At 34.5% G+C, this 16,170-nt stretch overlaps 1 protein-coding gene and 1 long non-coding RNA gene across 2 annotated transcripts in view; one reads left to right on the forward strand and one right to left on the reverse strand.

The window, feature by feature from the left end:
* The window catches only part of LOC127845417 (PH domain leucine-rich repeat-containing protein phosphatase 2-like), a 75,608-nt gene that overhangs the window by 8,957 nt on the left and 50,481 nt on the right, over positions 1–16,170 (reverse strand). Inside the window, exons 5-15 of the mRNA XM_052376316.1 lie at positions 14,735–14,910; positions 12,883–13,029; positions 11,755–12,206; positions 11,265–11,325; positions 10,716–10,811; positions 10,199–10,357; positions 9,339–9,536; positions 8,757–8,919; positions 7,477–7,607; positions 3,332–3,466; positions 2,615–2,809 (exon numbers count right to left, since the gene is read on the reverse strand). Coding sequence (XP_052232276.1) covers positions 2,615–2,809; positions 3,332–3,466; positions 7,477–7,607; positions 8,757–8,919; positions 9,339–9,536; positions 10,199–10,357; positions 10,716–10,811; positions 11,265–11,325; positions 11,755–12,206; positions 12,883–13,029; positions 14,735–14,910 — 1,913 coding nt within the window. The remainder of the gene's footprint in view (positions 1–2,614; positions 2,810–3,331; positions 3,467–7,476; positions 7,608–8,756; positions 8,920–9,338; positions 9,537–10,198; positions 10,358–10,715; positions 10,812–11,264; positions 11,326–11,754; positions 12,207–12,882; positions 13,030–14,734; positions 14,911–16,170) is intronic.
* Positions 6,234–9,431, forward strand: LOC127845439 (uncharacterized). The gene is made up of 3 exons (XR_008033218.1): positions 6,234–6,282; positions 8,802–8,854; positions 9,355–9,431. It is a non-coding gene; the product is annotated as an uncharacterized LOC127845439 (long non-coding RNA).

Consider the following 16,170-nt stretch of genomic DNA (forward strand, 5'->3'; position numbering starts at 1 on the left):
GTGTTTGTGTCAATAAAGTTCTACAGTTAATGTTGCTCTGACTTACAGTCTTTCATTATCCTGCGCACTTGGGGAAACAACGTGAAAGTAACAAATCGGTCACTCATAAGAAAGAGCACACGCTAACCGAACGTGTGACAGTGGTGAGAATCAGACGATCCCATGAAGAGGACTCCATCAGTGCCAGGACCATATCTACTCAGATCCTTGACAAGGGCAACAGCTGAGGACCAGACCACAGTTGGGACAGCGACAGCCGACCACAGCTCGGATCAAAGACAGCCGTCTACAGCGGGACCAGTCACTGCCTTCCACAGAGGCGAGCACAGCAGTCAACCCAGACCACAGCTCAGACAACCACAATCGACCACAGACAACCTCCACAGCCCGGACCAAACATCTCCCTCCACATTCTAGGGAATGGCAAGATACCAAGGTAGGCCCAGTTTTTACATCGAATTGACTAAGAAATCTAACCGACTGAAGGGTTTACTTTGGGAAATTTGTCAAAAGAATCAATCGCATAAATAACCGATAAAATGGGTTAAATTTTATTTATTAAAAATATGTAAAATTCCACAAAAATAGAAAAATTTATGATAGAAAAAGTAAAATTATGAATTGAAACTGTATATAGCCTAAATTCAAACAACAATAAAAAAACAACAGGAAAAATGTTATATAAAAAAAGGACAAAGAAACAGTTTTTGTGTACATATTATGTTTACCTGTATTTTAGTGATAGTTGTTTTCAAATATATTGTCAGTTTAAGGGTAGGTGTTCCTAACATTTATTAACCATAGTTTAAAAGATCATTTAATTTACTTCATTCTGATAATGGTAGTCTGGTATTAGGATTTGCAGTCTACATGTACTATGATTATGATCATAGTAAGGACCATTTAACTGTAGAATTACGGAATATTATGTTACAAAAAAATGATCTATGATCTTGTAACTTCCAAGAATTCTACAGCATATAAAACGGTCAGGTCGCTATCTTTTGTCAGTGACTCTACCTAAACTTCACGGTAGATGTACTCCAACATGCATAGGTGACAAACCATGTTTGTGTGGAACAACTGATAGGACTTTCACACTGGATCTGCCAGTCATTTTCTGAGATTGTATTTTTCTCTTTTAGACAGACATTAGACATTATAAGAATGTCTACACTTCCAAATACCAGACATACAAAAATAAACATAACATAGGGAACCTTTTTTTTCAAGATTGGGCGTGTGTTTACGAAAGAGATGTCAATAATTAGTAGTTTTATCATCATAAAGGGGTTGTTTTTAAATTATCAGAGGTTAGATTTCTCGCATTTCCATGTAGGGCCATTTCACAGTGTTTTGCTTTTATATATGCAGTCATTTGCATATTTGAAGATTTTATATTGTTTTGCATTAATATATGCAGTCATTTGCATATTTAAAGATTTTATATTGTTTTGCATTTATATATGCAGTCATTTGCATATTTGAAGATTTTATAGTAATAGTTTTATAGTTATTTGACCATTTGAATATTTGTTTAATAGTATATGTCATTTGTATATTTGTTTATTGTTGTAGGGTTTCATGATCTTGTACAGCTACACTTGATGTCTGTTTTCTTGTCAATCTCTGGCAATATGATATTTAGGGGTAACACAATCTTAGTTGTAAATGCAATATTATACAACATATTTACATCACTTATTGTTAAGAGAATCATCAAATACCTTTCCAATATTTCCAATATAAGCAACAATGCTTGTTAAAGATTATTGCATCAACATTACATCCTTCTACAGTTTTGCTGTAACACTTTTTCAATATTCCAATATTGTCAACAATGCATGTAAAAGATTAAGACACAAACAAATTATTCATGTTGAGATCTTAAATGACAGCCTGTTATTGGCATCTTAATCAAAGCTCCCTTTTGATGTTACAACATACTTTGTTGTCATTACCTAATTGTGGGTCAGAGCAAATCTAAACCAAATGTGACCATAACAACAGCAGATGGCAACCAACTCCTATATAAGCCAAACGCAGAATGGATTCAATACCTCTGCTCTATTGCCATCTTGCTGTGTGTTTGTGTCAATAAAGTTCTACAGTTAATGTTGCTCTGACTTACAGGTAAGACATTTATTTTACTTCTACTTTACTTGTATACGTGATATAAGTTCAGTATTTTGTATGTATTACAATTGTTCATTCTACATGCAAGTCTAAATATTTGGTGATTATTTTATATATTAAAATTCTTCAGTTACCTCTTGCTAAAAGCGAGTTATTCCCTAAAGTTTGATGTTTTAGATATTGAATACTTTCAGTTGTAAAATTTGTATTGTTAACAATTAATAGCATTTGTTCAGGACCTCTGCTCTATTGCCATCTTGCTGTGTGTTTGTGTCAATAAAGTTCTACAGTTAATGTTGCTCTGACTTACAGTCTTTCATTATCCTGCGCACTTGGGGAAACAACGTGAAAGTAACAAATCGGTCACTCATAAGAAAGAGCACACGCTAACCGAACGTGTGACACAATTTAAGACAAGAGCTGTCCCTGCCATGCCTGCAATATCTTCACATGTCTCTTAACCACAATTCATCATTACCTATGAGCAGCAAGGAGGGTGTATTTCAGATAATCCTGCGATGTGATTGGATGCTTTGTTTCTTCCTCCAACAAGGCCGTAATCTGATTGGCCAATATTCTCGTGACCTCATCATTTCGACCTCCATCAAAGAGAGCAAACATTCCTTCCTGGCCTTCATTGAATTTTGGTCTATTAACAATGCTGACTGACAATCTGAAATAAATAAAATGATAGTTTACATTTAGTATGTGTTTTATTTTAAAAAATGTGCTGTTTTGTTCATCAGGATTTTTCTTTGTATTCAACATATTTAATTTCAGATTTCATCAAGGCAATCTCAACTGAACTCGCATTCTACCTGAGTAAGCTGGTTTACAAGTACTATGAGGACATACTTATGCAAGTAATTGGCATCTGGCCAATATGAATAAGAGATACGGTCGTAGAAATAATTGCATATCTATCCTCAGGAATTCAGGAACTATAAAATTGTGATTACTTTACAGGATTTAAAAAATTTAAGTTGTAATTTACATTGTTTAACAACACGAAAAACAACTTTGCAATAGAGTTTAATAAAAATTAATTTCAACTATTTTTCATTTCATATGCAGATGAAGTCTCAGCAAACTAATGAGCTCATTGGTATACATCGGCTTCATAGTGGTATGAAAACAGGTTAAGTTGACGGATTACGCGATTAAAAGTAGAGTTAATATGATAAGATGCACTTGCTTGTTCCTCATGCCAGAAGTTTGTGACAGTCCACTCTGCCAAGGAATCTCAAGGTCATCGAAGCCCGCAGTTCGAAGGTCAAGTAGGGAGCGATTCTGACCCTTTATGTCCACCATGCATACTTTCTTTTTGGTTCTGAAACAATGATTAAGTTTGTTGCTTTGATATTAACTACTAGGTATATAAACCACTTGTTGAAAATGGCATTAACTTTCTTAAGAAGGATTTAATTACTATCAAGAATGTTTGTTAGCCATTAAAAAAGTTATGCTTAAAAAGGAAATACTTTTGTGGTATAAAAAAGCCTAATACAAACAATTTAAATTAACTGAGGGGAAATAATATTATGTTTTTGCTTTTCTACTTTTGGTTAATCGAATCAAGCAAATATTTGTGTATGTATGGTGTTTTTTTTCACTAGAGTAACATGACACCAGAAGATTCTATGTCTAAACTTTTTAAGCACTTTATAAACAACAAATAATGATTATTTTTCATGTTGTGTAAAACTGACATACCGGTAGCTGGATTAAAAAAATACCAAAATAAAAATCATACACATTTATATTTAAGTATATTGTGTTCAAAATGGAATCTATCCACAGGAAATACTACAATAATAGCTTGCTGAGTATACATAAAAACTACCTATGTTGTACAAAGGAAAACATGCTGTCAAATTATTGCAAGCATCCAGAATTGCAAACACATCAAATGTTTAATAGTGAATACTGCCACAAAATGAAACCAGTGTTCCATATTGGAATGAACTATGTTGGCAGTAGTTTTAAATTACCAGTTATATATGTTGGGAGAGCCACTCCAATGAGGTTTACATTTACCACCAGGGGCTGGGAGAGCCACTCCAATGAGGTTTACATTACCACCAGGGGCAAACACCATAGAATACATTTACTACCATAATACAGACATTATTTAATATAAAATTTTATATAATATTGATTAGTACTAAATCATATGAGATGCTTATTTTAATGTCAAAGACATTGTATTTATTGGATTCATTTTGATCTTATTATTGATATGTACAAGAGATGTGTTTGTCAGAAACACAATGCCCCCTATTGCGCTGCTGTGAAATAATATTTTTTTTATTTTACCTTTGACCTTGAAGGATGAGCTTGACCTTGAACTTCCACCATTCAAAATGTGCAGCTTCATGAGAACACCGCTTTGAACAATTTTTTTTTTTGACCTTTGACCTTGAAGGATGACCTTGACCTTGAACTTCCACCACTCAAAATGTGCAGCTTCATGAGAACGTCGCTTTGATTTTTTTTTTTTACCTTTGACCTTGAAGGATTACCTTGACCTTGAACTTTCACCACTAAAAAATGTGCAGCTTCATGAGATACAAATGCATGCCAAATATCAAGTTTCTGTCTTCAATAATCCAAAAGTTATGGCCAACGTTAAAGTGGTTTTTTTCGGACGGACAGATTGACATACACACATACTGACATACTGACGGACAGTTCAACTGCTATATGCCACCCTACCGGGAGCATAAAAATGGGAAATATTAAGCAAAATTTATTATTTGATGGTTAAACAAATTCACTAATCTTAATTGTTTAAACTTGTCTCAACCTAACTCCATTATATAGCTCAGTAGACCAAGTACACTATAAGAAAGTAATTTTAAATAAATAAATAAATAACAAATTACATTTACGTGATAATTATTAAAGAATAACTTACTATGAGGCATGCACATAATATATCAGTTCTAAGTAAAACTTGTTTCAGCAAAACATAGCACCACAGAGTAATTGTATGAGTAAATTTGACAGTAAATGTGAATTTTGAAATTTATCTCAGGTGTTCTTTTCTTTTTTGTCCGACTTTAAATGGCTTGGTTTTTCAGACTTAAAAGTTTAAAATGTAGAAATCCAAATAAGAAACATATTCATAATGGCTTATTATGGTAAATGCATAATTAATTTTCAAAGGCATAGGCAGCGTATCTTAACCATTATAATATTGATTTAATTTGTCTGTGGTGCTATTGACAGTCAAGTGTGAAACTATTGCATCTGCTTAGAATGTTGATATCAGGTACAATAGTTGCACAATGAGCTCTGTTTGTTGACTACCTGCTGGTCGCTAAGCGAATCACCTCAAATCTCAAACGAATCTGATTGGTAGTTGGTAAGAAATACAAAAACACACCCAACTGTAATCAAAATGTTATACATTGTTATACACAACCTTACCCTTTAAATGTCATCAAAAAATCTCTGAAAATGTGGTAAAATTGTACTACAAGGATAACAAGTACTACAAAATCTAATTCTATGCTACACATACAGCTTGGAGAAATGTTGCAGTCAGTCATAACAAAATTGCTTCATCTGTGATTTTCATGGAAAAATTCAGGAAAAAATAATTTCAAATTATATACATATACGACTCAAGCATTTCAGCCTAATTTTGGATTAATTGTGAGATGTATCTGCTCATGCTTTTCCATGTTAAAGGTATGTCATTTTTGGTTCAGAAAATGCAATTAAACTGGGATCAAATATCATGATATTGGAATCCTGTTAAACTACATTTTATTAACGAAAAAGAAGAATTTCAGTAAATTGAAATAACATGAATACTGAAAACTAAGACGAAAATTTAGAATTTTCAGAACTCTCTTAGTTTAGGGACAGAGGGGTGTGTATGTAAAGACTAGCTTTTTAAATGTGCAAACTTTCTGAAAGGCATATTTATTCTAAATACGATTGACACAAGATACATAGCGTAATCTTGAAACCAGGTTTCCAAGGTTTTAAAAATTGATTTACTTGCATTTCAAAGATTGTGCATTCTGGAGCTAGATCTACTTGTTAGCTAACTTCTCATTAAATTTCAGAACAGCTCTTCCATCAAGGGGGGGTAATTGCGTGACAAACAAGATGGCGTCATCCATGCCAAGAAAGGTATTTTTCGCTGTTTTATACCCTTTATTACATGTCTTTAAGGTTTAAATGATGCTAACTTTCTACATTTATCACCAAGAAAGTGATAAGCGTTTATTTAGAATTAATATTCGCTCTTAATCTCAACTTTACTCTGAGCGAATTTTCTTAGTAATTGTGTGACCCGCTTTATTTTCTCCATTTTAAGTACCAGTGACCTTGACCTTGATATGACTGGCTGGACATAAAATAAGGGGCTAGCCTATAATAAACTTCCATAAAAAAGGACTATTGCCCACAAACAAACTTATTACATGAAAACCATTTTTCTTGTTTCTAGTTTTTAAAAACAGTGCTCTTGACCCATCTGCCTACAATGGAGTCCCAAGTCTGCACGAAAACTACCAAGGCAGACAAAAAATATCTGTCTAAAAACTCAAGTTATTGAGCAGGAACCGATGTTTTTCTAAATATTTTTAGAAAAATTGAGTCGCATTCTGAGAAAACTGGGCATAGTGCATGTGCGTAAAGTGTCGTCCAAGATTAGCCTGTGCAGTGTGCAGTCTGCACAGGCTTATCAGGCACGACACTTTCTGCTTTTATGACATTTTTCGTTTAAATGAAGTCTCTTCTAAGCATACATCCAATTAAGGTGGAAAGTGTCGTCCCTGATTAGCCTGTGCGGACTGCACAGGCTAATCTGGGACGACAATTTACGCACATGCATTATGCCCAGTTTTCTCAGAACGTGACTCAATTGTTCTTGACCTTGACATGACTAGCACCAAATATGATGCCAACTTATAAGTCTCCATGTATCATAGCAGTCAGCAAGACTTGTCCTTGCAAACTAAGACTGTTAACCCTTACAGTGCGGGAACCGAGTTGTGAAGGCCTTTGCAAACAGTTTGGATCCAGATGAGACGCCACAGAACATGGCGTCTCATCTGGATCCAAACTGTTTGCTATTCTGATAGTATTCTTTGAAAAAAAATCGAAGAAAATGCTAATTTTAGAAATTTAGCAGACGACATTTTAGCAGACGACAAATTTCCCAGCATGCAAAGGGTTAAAGTAGAAAAAGGTGTCTATAAAATAGGAACTACTGGTCAATGCTAGGGAGAAATCAAAGATTGTTTTATGCGAAGTATTTTCTCCTTTAAAGTCAAGAGGCAAAACTTTCATATTCCTACACAACCAAGGGACATAACTCACTTTATTCCTCGTAGTTCAGTCGAGCTGACCTGCATCTCTGGATTGCCCGATATATCGAGCAGATTTACATTTGACGCCATCAGGTTAGTCACGGACACATCCATCAGCCGATTGGATCCCACCTCGAGAACCTTAGAAAGATTTGATATGTTTTGATACATTGTTTCCATATTTTTGAAAAATCTCATTAACCCACTCAGAAGCAAAGTAAAAATGGCCATGTGCAAACAGCATAAAACCAGAACAGCCTGCGAGTGACATGCAGTCTGTTCAGGTTTTATGCTGTTTGCTGCTCATCGGTATCTACATGTAAGGGTTTGAAATGAAGCCTTCCAAAACTTGAATCTATTAAGAAAGGTCTTTAATTAATGTTAACTTTCTGAGGGACTACATTAATGCCTAAAAATACATATCAAAGTGGAAAAGGGTTAAATAAGTTCACTAACAAATGAATAATAATTTGAATATTCTGCTTTTTACAACAGCAAGAAAACAAGTTTAATAAAAAATATTGTCTAGCTTGGGACCTAGAACCTTTGACCTCTGGCACCAAAAGCAAATGCACTACCACTGCACAAAGCAGGCTTTGGTATTGACGACATAAATCCAGCAAAATTATCCAGTTAAACTCTTTTTCAATGTAAATTAAAGGATGAAAAAAGCATAAAATAAAAAGAAAATTTGTTGGATTTGATGGAATATCGATTTTAATTCACTTGTGATCATAAAAAAATATATTTTCACTTGTGGCTGTGCCACTCATAAAAAAATTATTATTTTATATGATCACCGTGAAATAAAATCGATATTCCATGGAATCCAACAAATATCCTTTATGTATGCAACCAGCATAAAACAGAACAGCTTGGGAGTAACTCGCGGTCTGTTAACCCCCTTTCCTCCATAAGAAGCAAAGTGAAAATGGCTTTTGCAACTAGCATAAAACCAGAACAGCCTGCCAGTAACTCTCAGTCTGTTCAGGTTTTATGCTGTTTGTTGCTCCTCAGTATCTAAAGGTTGGAAATGAAGCCTTGAATTTAGTGAGAATGGTCATTAATTAAATTTAACTTGGGAGTTACAGAACAGCTTGGGAGTAACTCGCAGTCTGTTAAGGTTTTAAACTGTTTGCTGATCATCTTAATATCTTAGGGTTGGAAATGATGCCTTTAAAAGTTGAATGTATCAGTAGTAAAAAAGGTTTTAATTTCACTTGATTTTCTAAGGACCATAAACTCGTTAAGGTGTGTATCTGAGTCAACAAAGGATATGTCCCTTATTACCTTCAAGTTTGGAGAGTATCTGAAGTCGGGTAACTCTTTTATCAGGTTGGCATTGGACCTTAAAGCCTGCAGCTTTCCATGGCGTCCTAGACATTTTGGTAAGTGGCGGAGAAAATTTCCGGAAATATTCAGCTCTTGTAGACTTTCAAGCTTTCTCAAATCCCTAAAATGTTCAAATGATACTTAAGTAGGTTAATATGATAAAATTCTATCATAATTTAATATTTATGTAAATTATATTGTACTTTAATAAATTCCCACATATAGACACTTCCACCACACAATTATGTATTATTTTATATATTTTTTATTGCAACTATGGACATTTCAAAGGAACTCTCATAGGTTAAAATAATACAATGCACTTCTGGGCAATAGCATTTTACAATAATTGCAGGATTATGCACAAATTCATCTAATAAGAATACTTTTTCACTAGACCCAACCTGTCCTGAATTACAGTAATTCTATTATACGCCAAATGCAAGATTTTCAACTTGTGGAACATGAAATAAAGTTATCAATGCACAATTATACATAATTAAAATCGTAAAATAAGAATACTTTTAAACTAGAGCTGACCTGTCATGAATTTCAGTGATTTGATTATACGCCAAATGCAGGATTTTCAACTTTTGGAACATGGCGATGATTGCGATCACGTTATTGTCAAGACGATTGGCTGAAAGGTACAGCTCTTGTAGTTTGTTCTGGTACCCTGTAGCGTTTGGTTTGGGAACCATCTCAAGGGCATTGTTGGTCAGGCAGATGTAGCGCAGTCTGTTGAATATAAGATATAACAGGAGTCGCGTTATGAGAAAACTGGGCATAAAGCATGTGCGTAAAGTGTCTTCCCAGATTAGCCTGTGAAGTCTGCACAGGCTAATCAGGGACGACACTTTCCGCTTTTATGACATGTTTCGTTTTAATGAAGTCTCTTCTTAGCAAAAATCCTATGTAGGCGAAAAGTGTTGTCCCTGATTAGCCTGTGCGGACTGCACTGGCTAATCTGGGACAATACTGTACGCACATGCATTATGCCCAGTTTCTCAGAACGAGACTCAATATGAGCTGCGTTATAGGAAAATTGGGCTTAAGGCATGAACATTAAATGTCTTCTGAGATTAGTCTGTGTAGATAAGACTACATGTATAGCCTAGCTAAAAAATGGACTATCTTTGGTCGAGCTAAAAAATGGAATATCTATCATCAAGCTAAATAAGTGGACAATCTATATTTGAGACAAGGGCTATCTATATTTGAGCTTGAAAATGGACTATTTTATATATTCGAGTAAAAATAAAAACCATCTATATTCAAGCTTATACATTGGACTATCTATATTTGAACCAAAAAATGGACTTTCTATATTTGACTACAAAATGGACTTTCTTTATTTGAGCTTAGAAAACTTGACTATAGCAGATACATAAAGCACATACTTTGGAAGGCTGACAAAGAACTCCTGAGGGAGCTGCCAGATCTGGTTGTGCTCCAAGCTGATTTCCTCCAGCACAGAGTTCCCGATCTCCGACGGCAGCTCGCGCAGGCTGTTGTGACTCATCTGTAGGACCTTCAGTTTAGGGGTGTCACAGAATAGACTGAAATATGGAATATTAATATTGTTAATTTTTTGCTGACAAATAATTTAAAATTGAGAATAAATTTCAATAATATATTGTCTAAGGTTCAACTTACAGAGCTGGATTTTGAGATAATTGACATGTTTAGACTTAATTTTTTCTCTTTTTGAAACCTTCAATTGGGAATTTTGAGGTCCCATTTGGGAAAAATATATACTTTTCCATTGGGAATGGGTCCCTCTAACGGACCCAAATTTAAACTAAAAACACACTGTAACCGCTCTACTATAGACCTGATATTGTTGTGACTATCATTCAAGTTAATGAGGAAAAAACACTTATATAAAGTATCAAGCCATCAGTTTGTTTTACTAACCGCTCTGGTATAGACTTGATCTGGTTATGACTAGCATTCAAGTGAACAAGGAAGAAACAGTCGCTGATCCAAACTGGCAGGCCTTCCAGTCGATTGCTGGAAAAAAACATGGTAAAAGCTACATTTAAATCTAGGATATAATTTCAATAAAACCTAAAACCAATATCTCAATCATCATCGTTCTCCTCATCATCAATATAAACATAAATAGCAAACACATAATCATCATTATCTTAATTATCATTATTGCTTGAAAACATGTCATATCACCAAAATCTGTGTTATTTATACAATCCTCATTTTTTTGTCATGGTCATCATTGTCATTGTCATCATCATCATCATCATCATCGACATCATTATCATCATCGTTGTCATTGACATCATCATCAACTACATTATTATCATCATCAGCGTCGTCATCATCATCATCATCGACAACAACATCATCATTGTCAACAACATGATCAACTCCAATATTAAGATAATCATCATCAACAACACTTTCAACAACATCATTATCATCATCACCATCATCTCTTTTACTTACTGGGACAGATCAAGGCTTCCCAGCCATTCAGGTTTTGGACTGACAGTAAAGGATGTCAATTCTGGAAAACAGGAAACAATGCAGTTTATTAAACCTTTCCCACTCAGAACCTAAGTGAAAATGGCTATATACATGTATGCAACAAGCATAAAACCAGAACAGCCTGTGAGTAACTAGAAGTCTATTCAGGTTTTATGCCATTTGCTGCTTATCAGTATCTTAAGGTTGGAAATTAGGCATTTAAAACTTGAGAAATTGGTTGAAGTCAACAGCTTAGAATGTTTACACAATTATATAATAAGTGCCAAAAACTTTGTTAATTTTGGTCCAAATTTAGTCGATTTTATTTTCCAGATAGACCTTACATTGGGAAGGAAATATTTATAAAGGTCATTATGGGGTAAAATATATAATATACATTGTGAGCAGTGGAATGGGGGCATGCTTAGGCAACAAATAAAAAGCCATTAGAAAATAATTGATAACTCACCGTTTTTCATGGCCAACACAGTCTTAATTGCACTTCCACTCATCTGCAAACTTTGTATTTTATTTCGTTCACAGTTGAGATACTCCAAGTTCCGAAGTGAACGAACATCCAAATCCGTGATCGAATTATCTCTCACATCCAGGTGCGTAACTAACTCTAAAAGATGGAACTTCGCCATTTCACTTGGTGGCAACGTCAACTTATTCAGACGGAAGTCAATCTTTTTTATATGCTGGATTTTGTTGAGTACTTCGGGCGTCAGTTTTTCAATGCGGTTTCCCGCCATTATAAGACTGTCAATCCGCAGTGATGACTCGTTTGATTGGTGTAGAACAGAGGGTATTGATGAGAAACGGTTGAAGGCTAACACTAGCACCAGTAAGTGGCGCATGCGACACATTTCGTCCGGAAGACCGCTCAAGAAATTGTTGTGTAGATGTAAAATCTGCAGACTGGAAAAAAGTGATGTAATTCGAAAGACATTTAATTATGATATTGTTTTACATATGAAATTAAACTGGAATACATAAAAAGGCTTTATCTTATTGATGGCAAAAATGTATTGATTCAATGAATAATGCAGATAATTATTTATATAATGTAATATTTTGTATTGCTTATTTTATGACAATAAAATAAATGCCCTTTTTTAATCAAAACATATGTGTATTTGTTTCTTCAATATCATTCAAGTTAAACAGATCCTTTGACTTTCTCCAAAGGACATAATATGTATCCTTATTCACAATATTGGAGAGATAATCATGAAAACATGTAATTATTACTACTATTTTGTCAGGTAATATTAGCTTATATATTTTACTTTTTATAAGATATGTTTGTATCATTTAAGGTCATGAAATATTTGTAAAAAACAAAAAAGCTACAACAATGAAGTATCAGGTAAAAAAAACAAACCATCACATAAAGAAATCATAAGTGGCATAGCAATTTGCATGTTTTTTTGTCATTTAATATCATTATTTAAATGGAAAATATAATTGTGTATTATAAACAAAAGTAAATGTAAAAAAATATTTATTACTTTTTTAAGGACATAATTGCACACAAACAACATTTTTTGGGGGGCCTTACTGATTGTGTATTTAGTGCAAAGACACCACTCACTTTTCAAGATCCACTATTGTTGGTGGAACGTCCTCGATCTTGTTGCTGGCCAGATTGAGTTCCATCAGCGTACGCATCTTACACACCGCCAAGGGGAAACAATCCAGACTGTTGTCCGCGAGATTCAGGCTTCGTAGATTGGTAAACCTATAAAGAAGGAAGGTTGTTTTGTTTGAAATGTATTTCCTGACAACGTTCTTAGATCACTAGAATGTTTGAAATAAATACACATTACACAGAAACTCTATTACAACAGGGTTTGTTGGCTCTGCTTTGTTTTTTCTGGACCTTTAATTTCTGTAAAAAAATATTTACACAAATTTCTAAGAAAGCGGTGCAAATCAATCTGTTTAATTGATTATTATATTTCATCTGTGGTTAATTGATACTTAAAGAAATAATTTTTTTTACATCATTTCAAAATAAGTTTCATGACAAGCTACAAATTAACATAACTATTATTTTTTAAGTCTGTGTCTTACACATCTGAAAATAAACTACAGTATATACATTATATGAAAATAAACTACAGTATATACATTATATGAAAATAAACTACAGTATATACATTATATGAAAATAAACTACAGTATATACATTATATGAAAATAAACTACAGTATATACATTATATGTGAAAATAAACTACAGTATATATATTATATGAAAATAAACAACAGTATATACATTATATGTGAAAATAAACTACAGTATATACATTATATGTGAAAATAAACTACAGTATATACATTATATGTGAAAATAAACTACAGTATATACATTATATGAAAATAAACTACAGTATATACATTATATGAAAATAAACTACAGTATATACATTATATGAAAATAAACTACAGTATATACATTATATGAAAATAAACTACAGTATATACATTATATGAAAATAAACTACAGTAAATACATTAATATATGAAAATAAACTACAGTATATACATTATATGAAAATAAACTACAGTAAATACATTAATATATGAAAATAAACTACAGTATATACATTATATGAAAATAAACTCAGCCAATCACCAAATAAAACAAGAGCACCGCATAACGGGTGCCAACGCTTGGCTGCGGATGCAGTTTTATATAAATGATTTTTATGGAAGCACTTTCATTTTAGAACCAATGTTCAAAAGGTTAACAAAATGTTAAGGTTTAAGCACAGCACACACGGAGGACGGCACGACACGATGAGCTGGCTATGACAATATCTCGGGTTTTCTCCAAAAACAGCTGATTTAAATATGACTATACTAAATGCTCATTAATCAAGAATTGTATTGAATTGTATTGACCAGTGATTGTTTTATCAGTGGATATTAAACAATCTAACATGATAGCATAACAATCATAAATAGGAGAGGTAGATTTATTTCTATTCATATATTAGCCCAAATCAGAAGCATTAAACAACAGAAAGTTCACAAAATGTTCTCCAGCCAAATGTGCCTTGGTTTGGCAAATTCTTTTTGATTCGGCTATTGAAAGGTTTTTATGAAGATAATATGAGCCTCGTTCTGTGAAAACAGGGTTTAATGCATGTGCGTAAAGTGTCATCCCAGATTAGCCTGTGCAGTCTACACAGTCTTTTCAGGGATGACATTTTTCACCTTGACTGGATTTTTCCTGTAGAAGATACTTCCTTTAAACAAAAACCCAATAAAACTGGAAATTGTTGTCCCTGATTAACCAAACTGCACAGGCTTATCTGTGGCAACTCTTTATGCACATGCATTAAGCCCACTATTCCCAGACTGTGGCCCATATAGTATAGCCTACAGCAAACGTCAGTGTAAGCCCTGAAATATTGAACCAGAGTGCGCCGGCCTTACCTCGGCAGATCGTCGAGCCAACCGATGGTGTAGATGTCCTCCTCAATCGGTCGAGCCTTGAGTCGATTGTGTCGCAGGTTGAGGATCTCGAGTCCGTCATTGATAAACACAGTCTCTGGAAGGAACTCCAGGTGACAGTTGGAGAGATCGGCTTTTGTAGGAAGCTTTGCTGTAGCCTGTGCAGTAATAAAAAGTTCATGATATAAAAGGGATCATTTTTAGGGGCCAATAGATTTGCTGTCGAATGTGAATGAAAGCAGTTTCTTGTACGAGCCACATTCTTAAAAAACTGGGCTTAATTTCAAATGTGTAAAGAGTTGTCCTAGATTAGCCCGCGCAATCAGCACAACATAATCAGGGATGGCACTTGTCACTTTTATTGTATTTTTCTTCAAACAGAAGTCTCCTCTAAGCAAATATCGAGTATGGAGGAAGGGTCATCCCTGATAAGCCTGTGCTGACATTCCTGTATGGAGGAAGGGTCATCCCTGATAAGCCTGTGCTGTCATCCCTGATAAGCCTGTGCTGATAAGCCTGTGCTGACTGGAAAGGCTAATCTAGGATGACACTTTGCACACATGCATTAAGCCAAGTTCCCTCAGAATAAGACTCATGTAACAGGGGCTGTTCAAAGGGGACTCTTGCTTAGCTTTAACCTGTGAATGAAATATTTCATGAGTTTCCTAGATAACAGGGGGCATTCAAAAGGGACAATAGCTTAGCTGTAGCCAGTGGGATTAAAGCAGCCATGTTTTCATTATATAACAAGGGTCATTTCAAAAGGGCCCATTACTTTGCTGTAGCCAATAAATGAAAGCAGTCAAGGCTTCCTTACAAAACTAGGGCCATTCAATAGGGACCCTAGCTTAACTGTTACCTTGGAAAGAAAAAAGTTATGTTTTCCTTATCAGTCTTCGAAATCAGCACACGCCCGATCGCCCGTGGCGAGTAAAATTACCGCCGGGCACATACAAAAATTCACATTTGTGGCCCACCGGGCATGTAAATTATTGAAGCCAATTGACAGTTTATAAATAAAAAAATCGTAAGCGGTTCTTGATATTTGCAGATCTATTTTTCAATTTTGCAAACAAACACCTTGCCGTAAGTTGTAAAACAATGAAATTCGATTGGTTTAACAACACGCACCTGCTTGCGCACGTCATCGTTATTGTTTTTGACCGATGCAGTTCGGTCACATTCGGTTCTTATCGACAGTTTCTCTAGACATTAATCGAGAAGATGCTTTTTGAATCGATCATTTCAATCAAGTAATACGCTTCCGTTTTTGTCAATGTAAACAAATGTCATTGTCGACATAGAGGCAGTATCTTAGGTATGTTGATGGGGCTAAGCCCGATAAAGCACTTCCAAAATAGAAAATTGACAATGATTTAGAGAAAAAGGAAGCCAAAAAATGGTACGAGGACACCAGA

This window comes from Dreissena polymorpha, chromosome 9 (genome assembly GCF_020536995.1).
Source record: "Dreissena polymorpha isolate Duluth1 chromosome 9, UMN_Dpol_1.0, whole genome shotgun sequence".
NCBI classification, from domain to species: Eukaryota; Metazoa; Mollusca; class Bivalvia; order Myida; family Dreissenidae; genus Dreissena; species Dreissena polymorpha.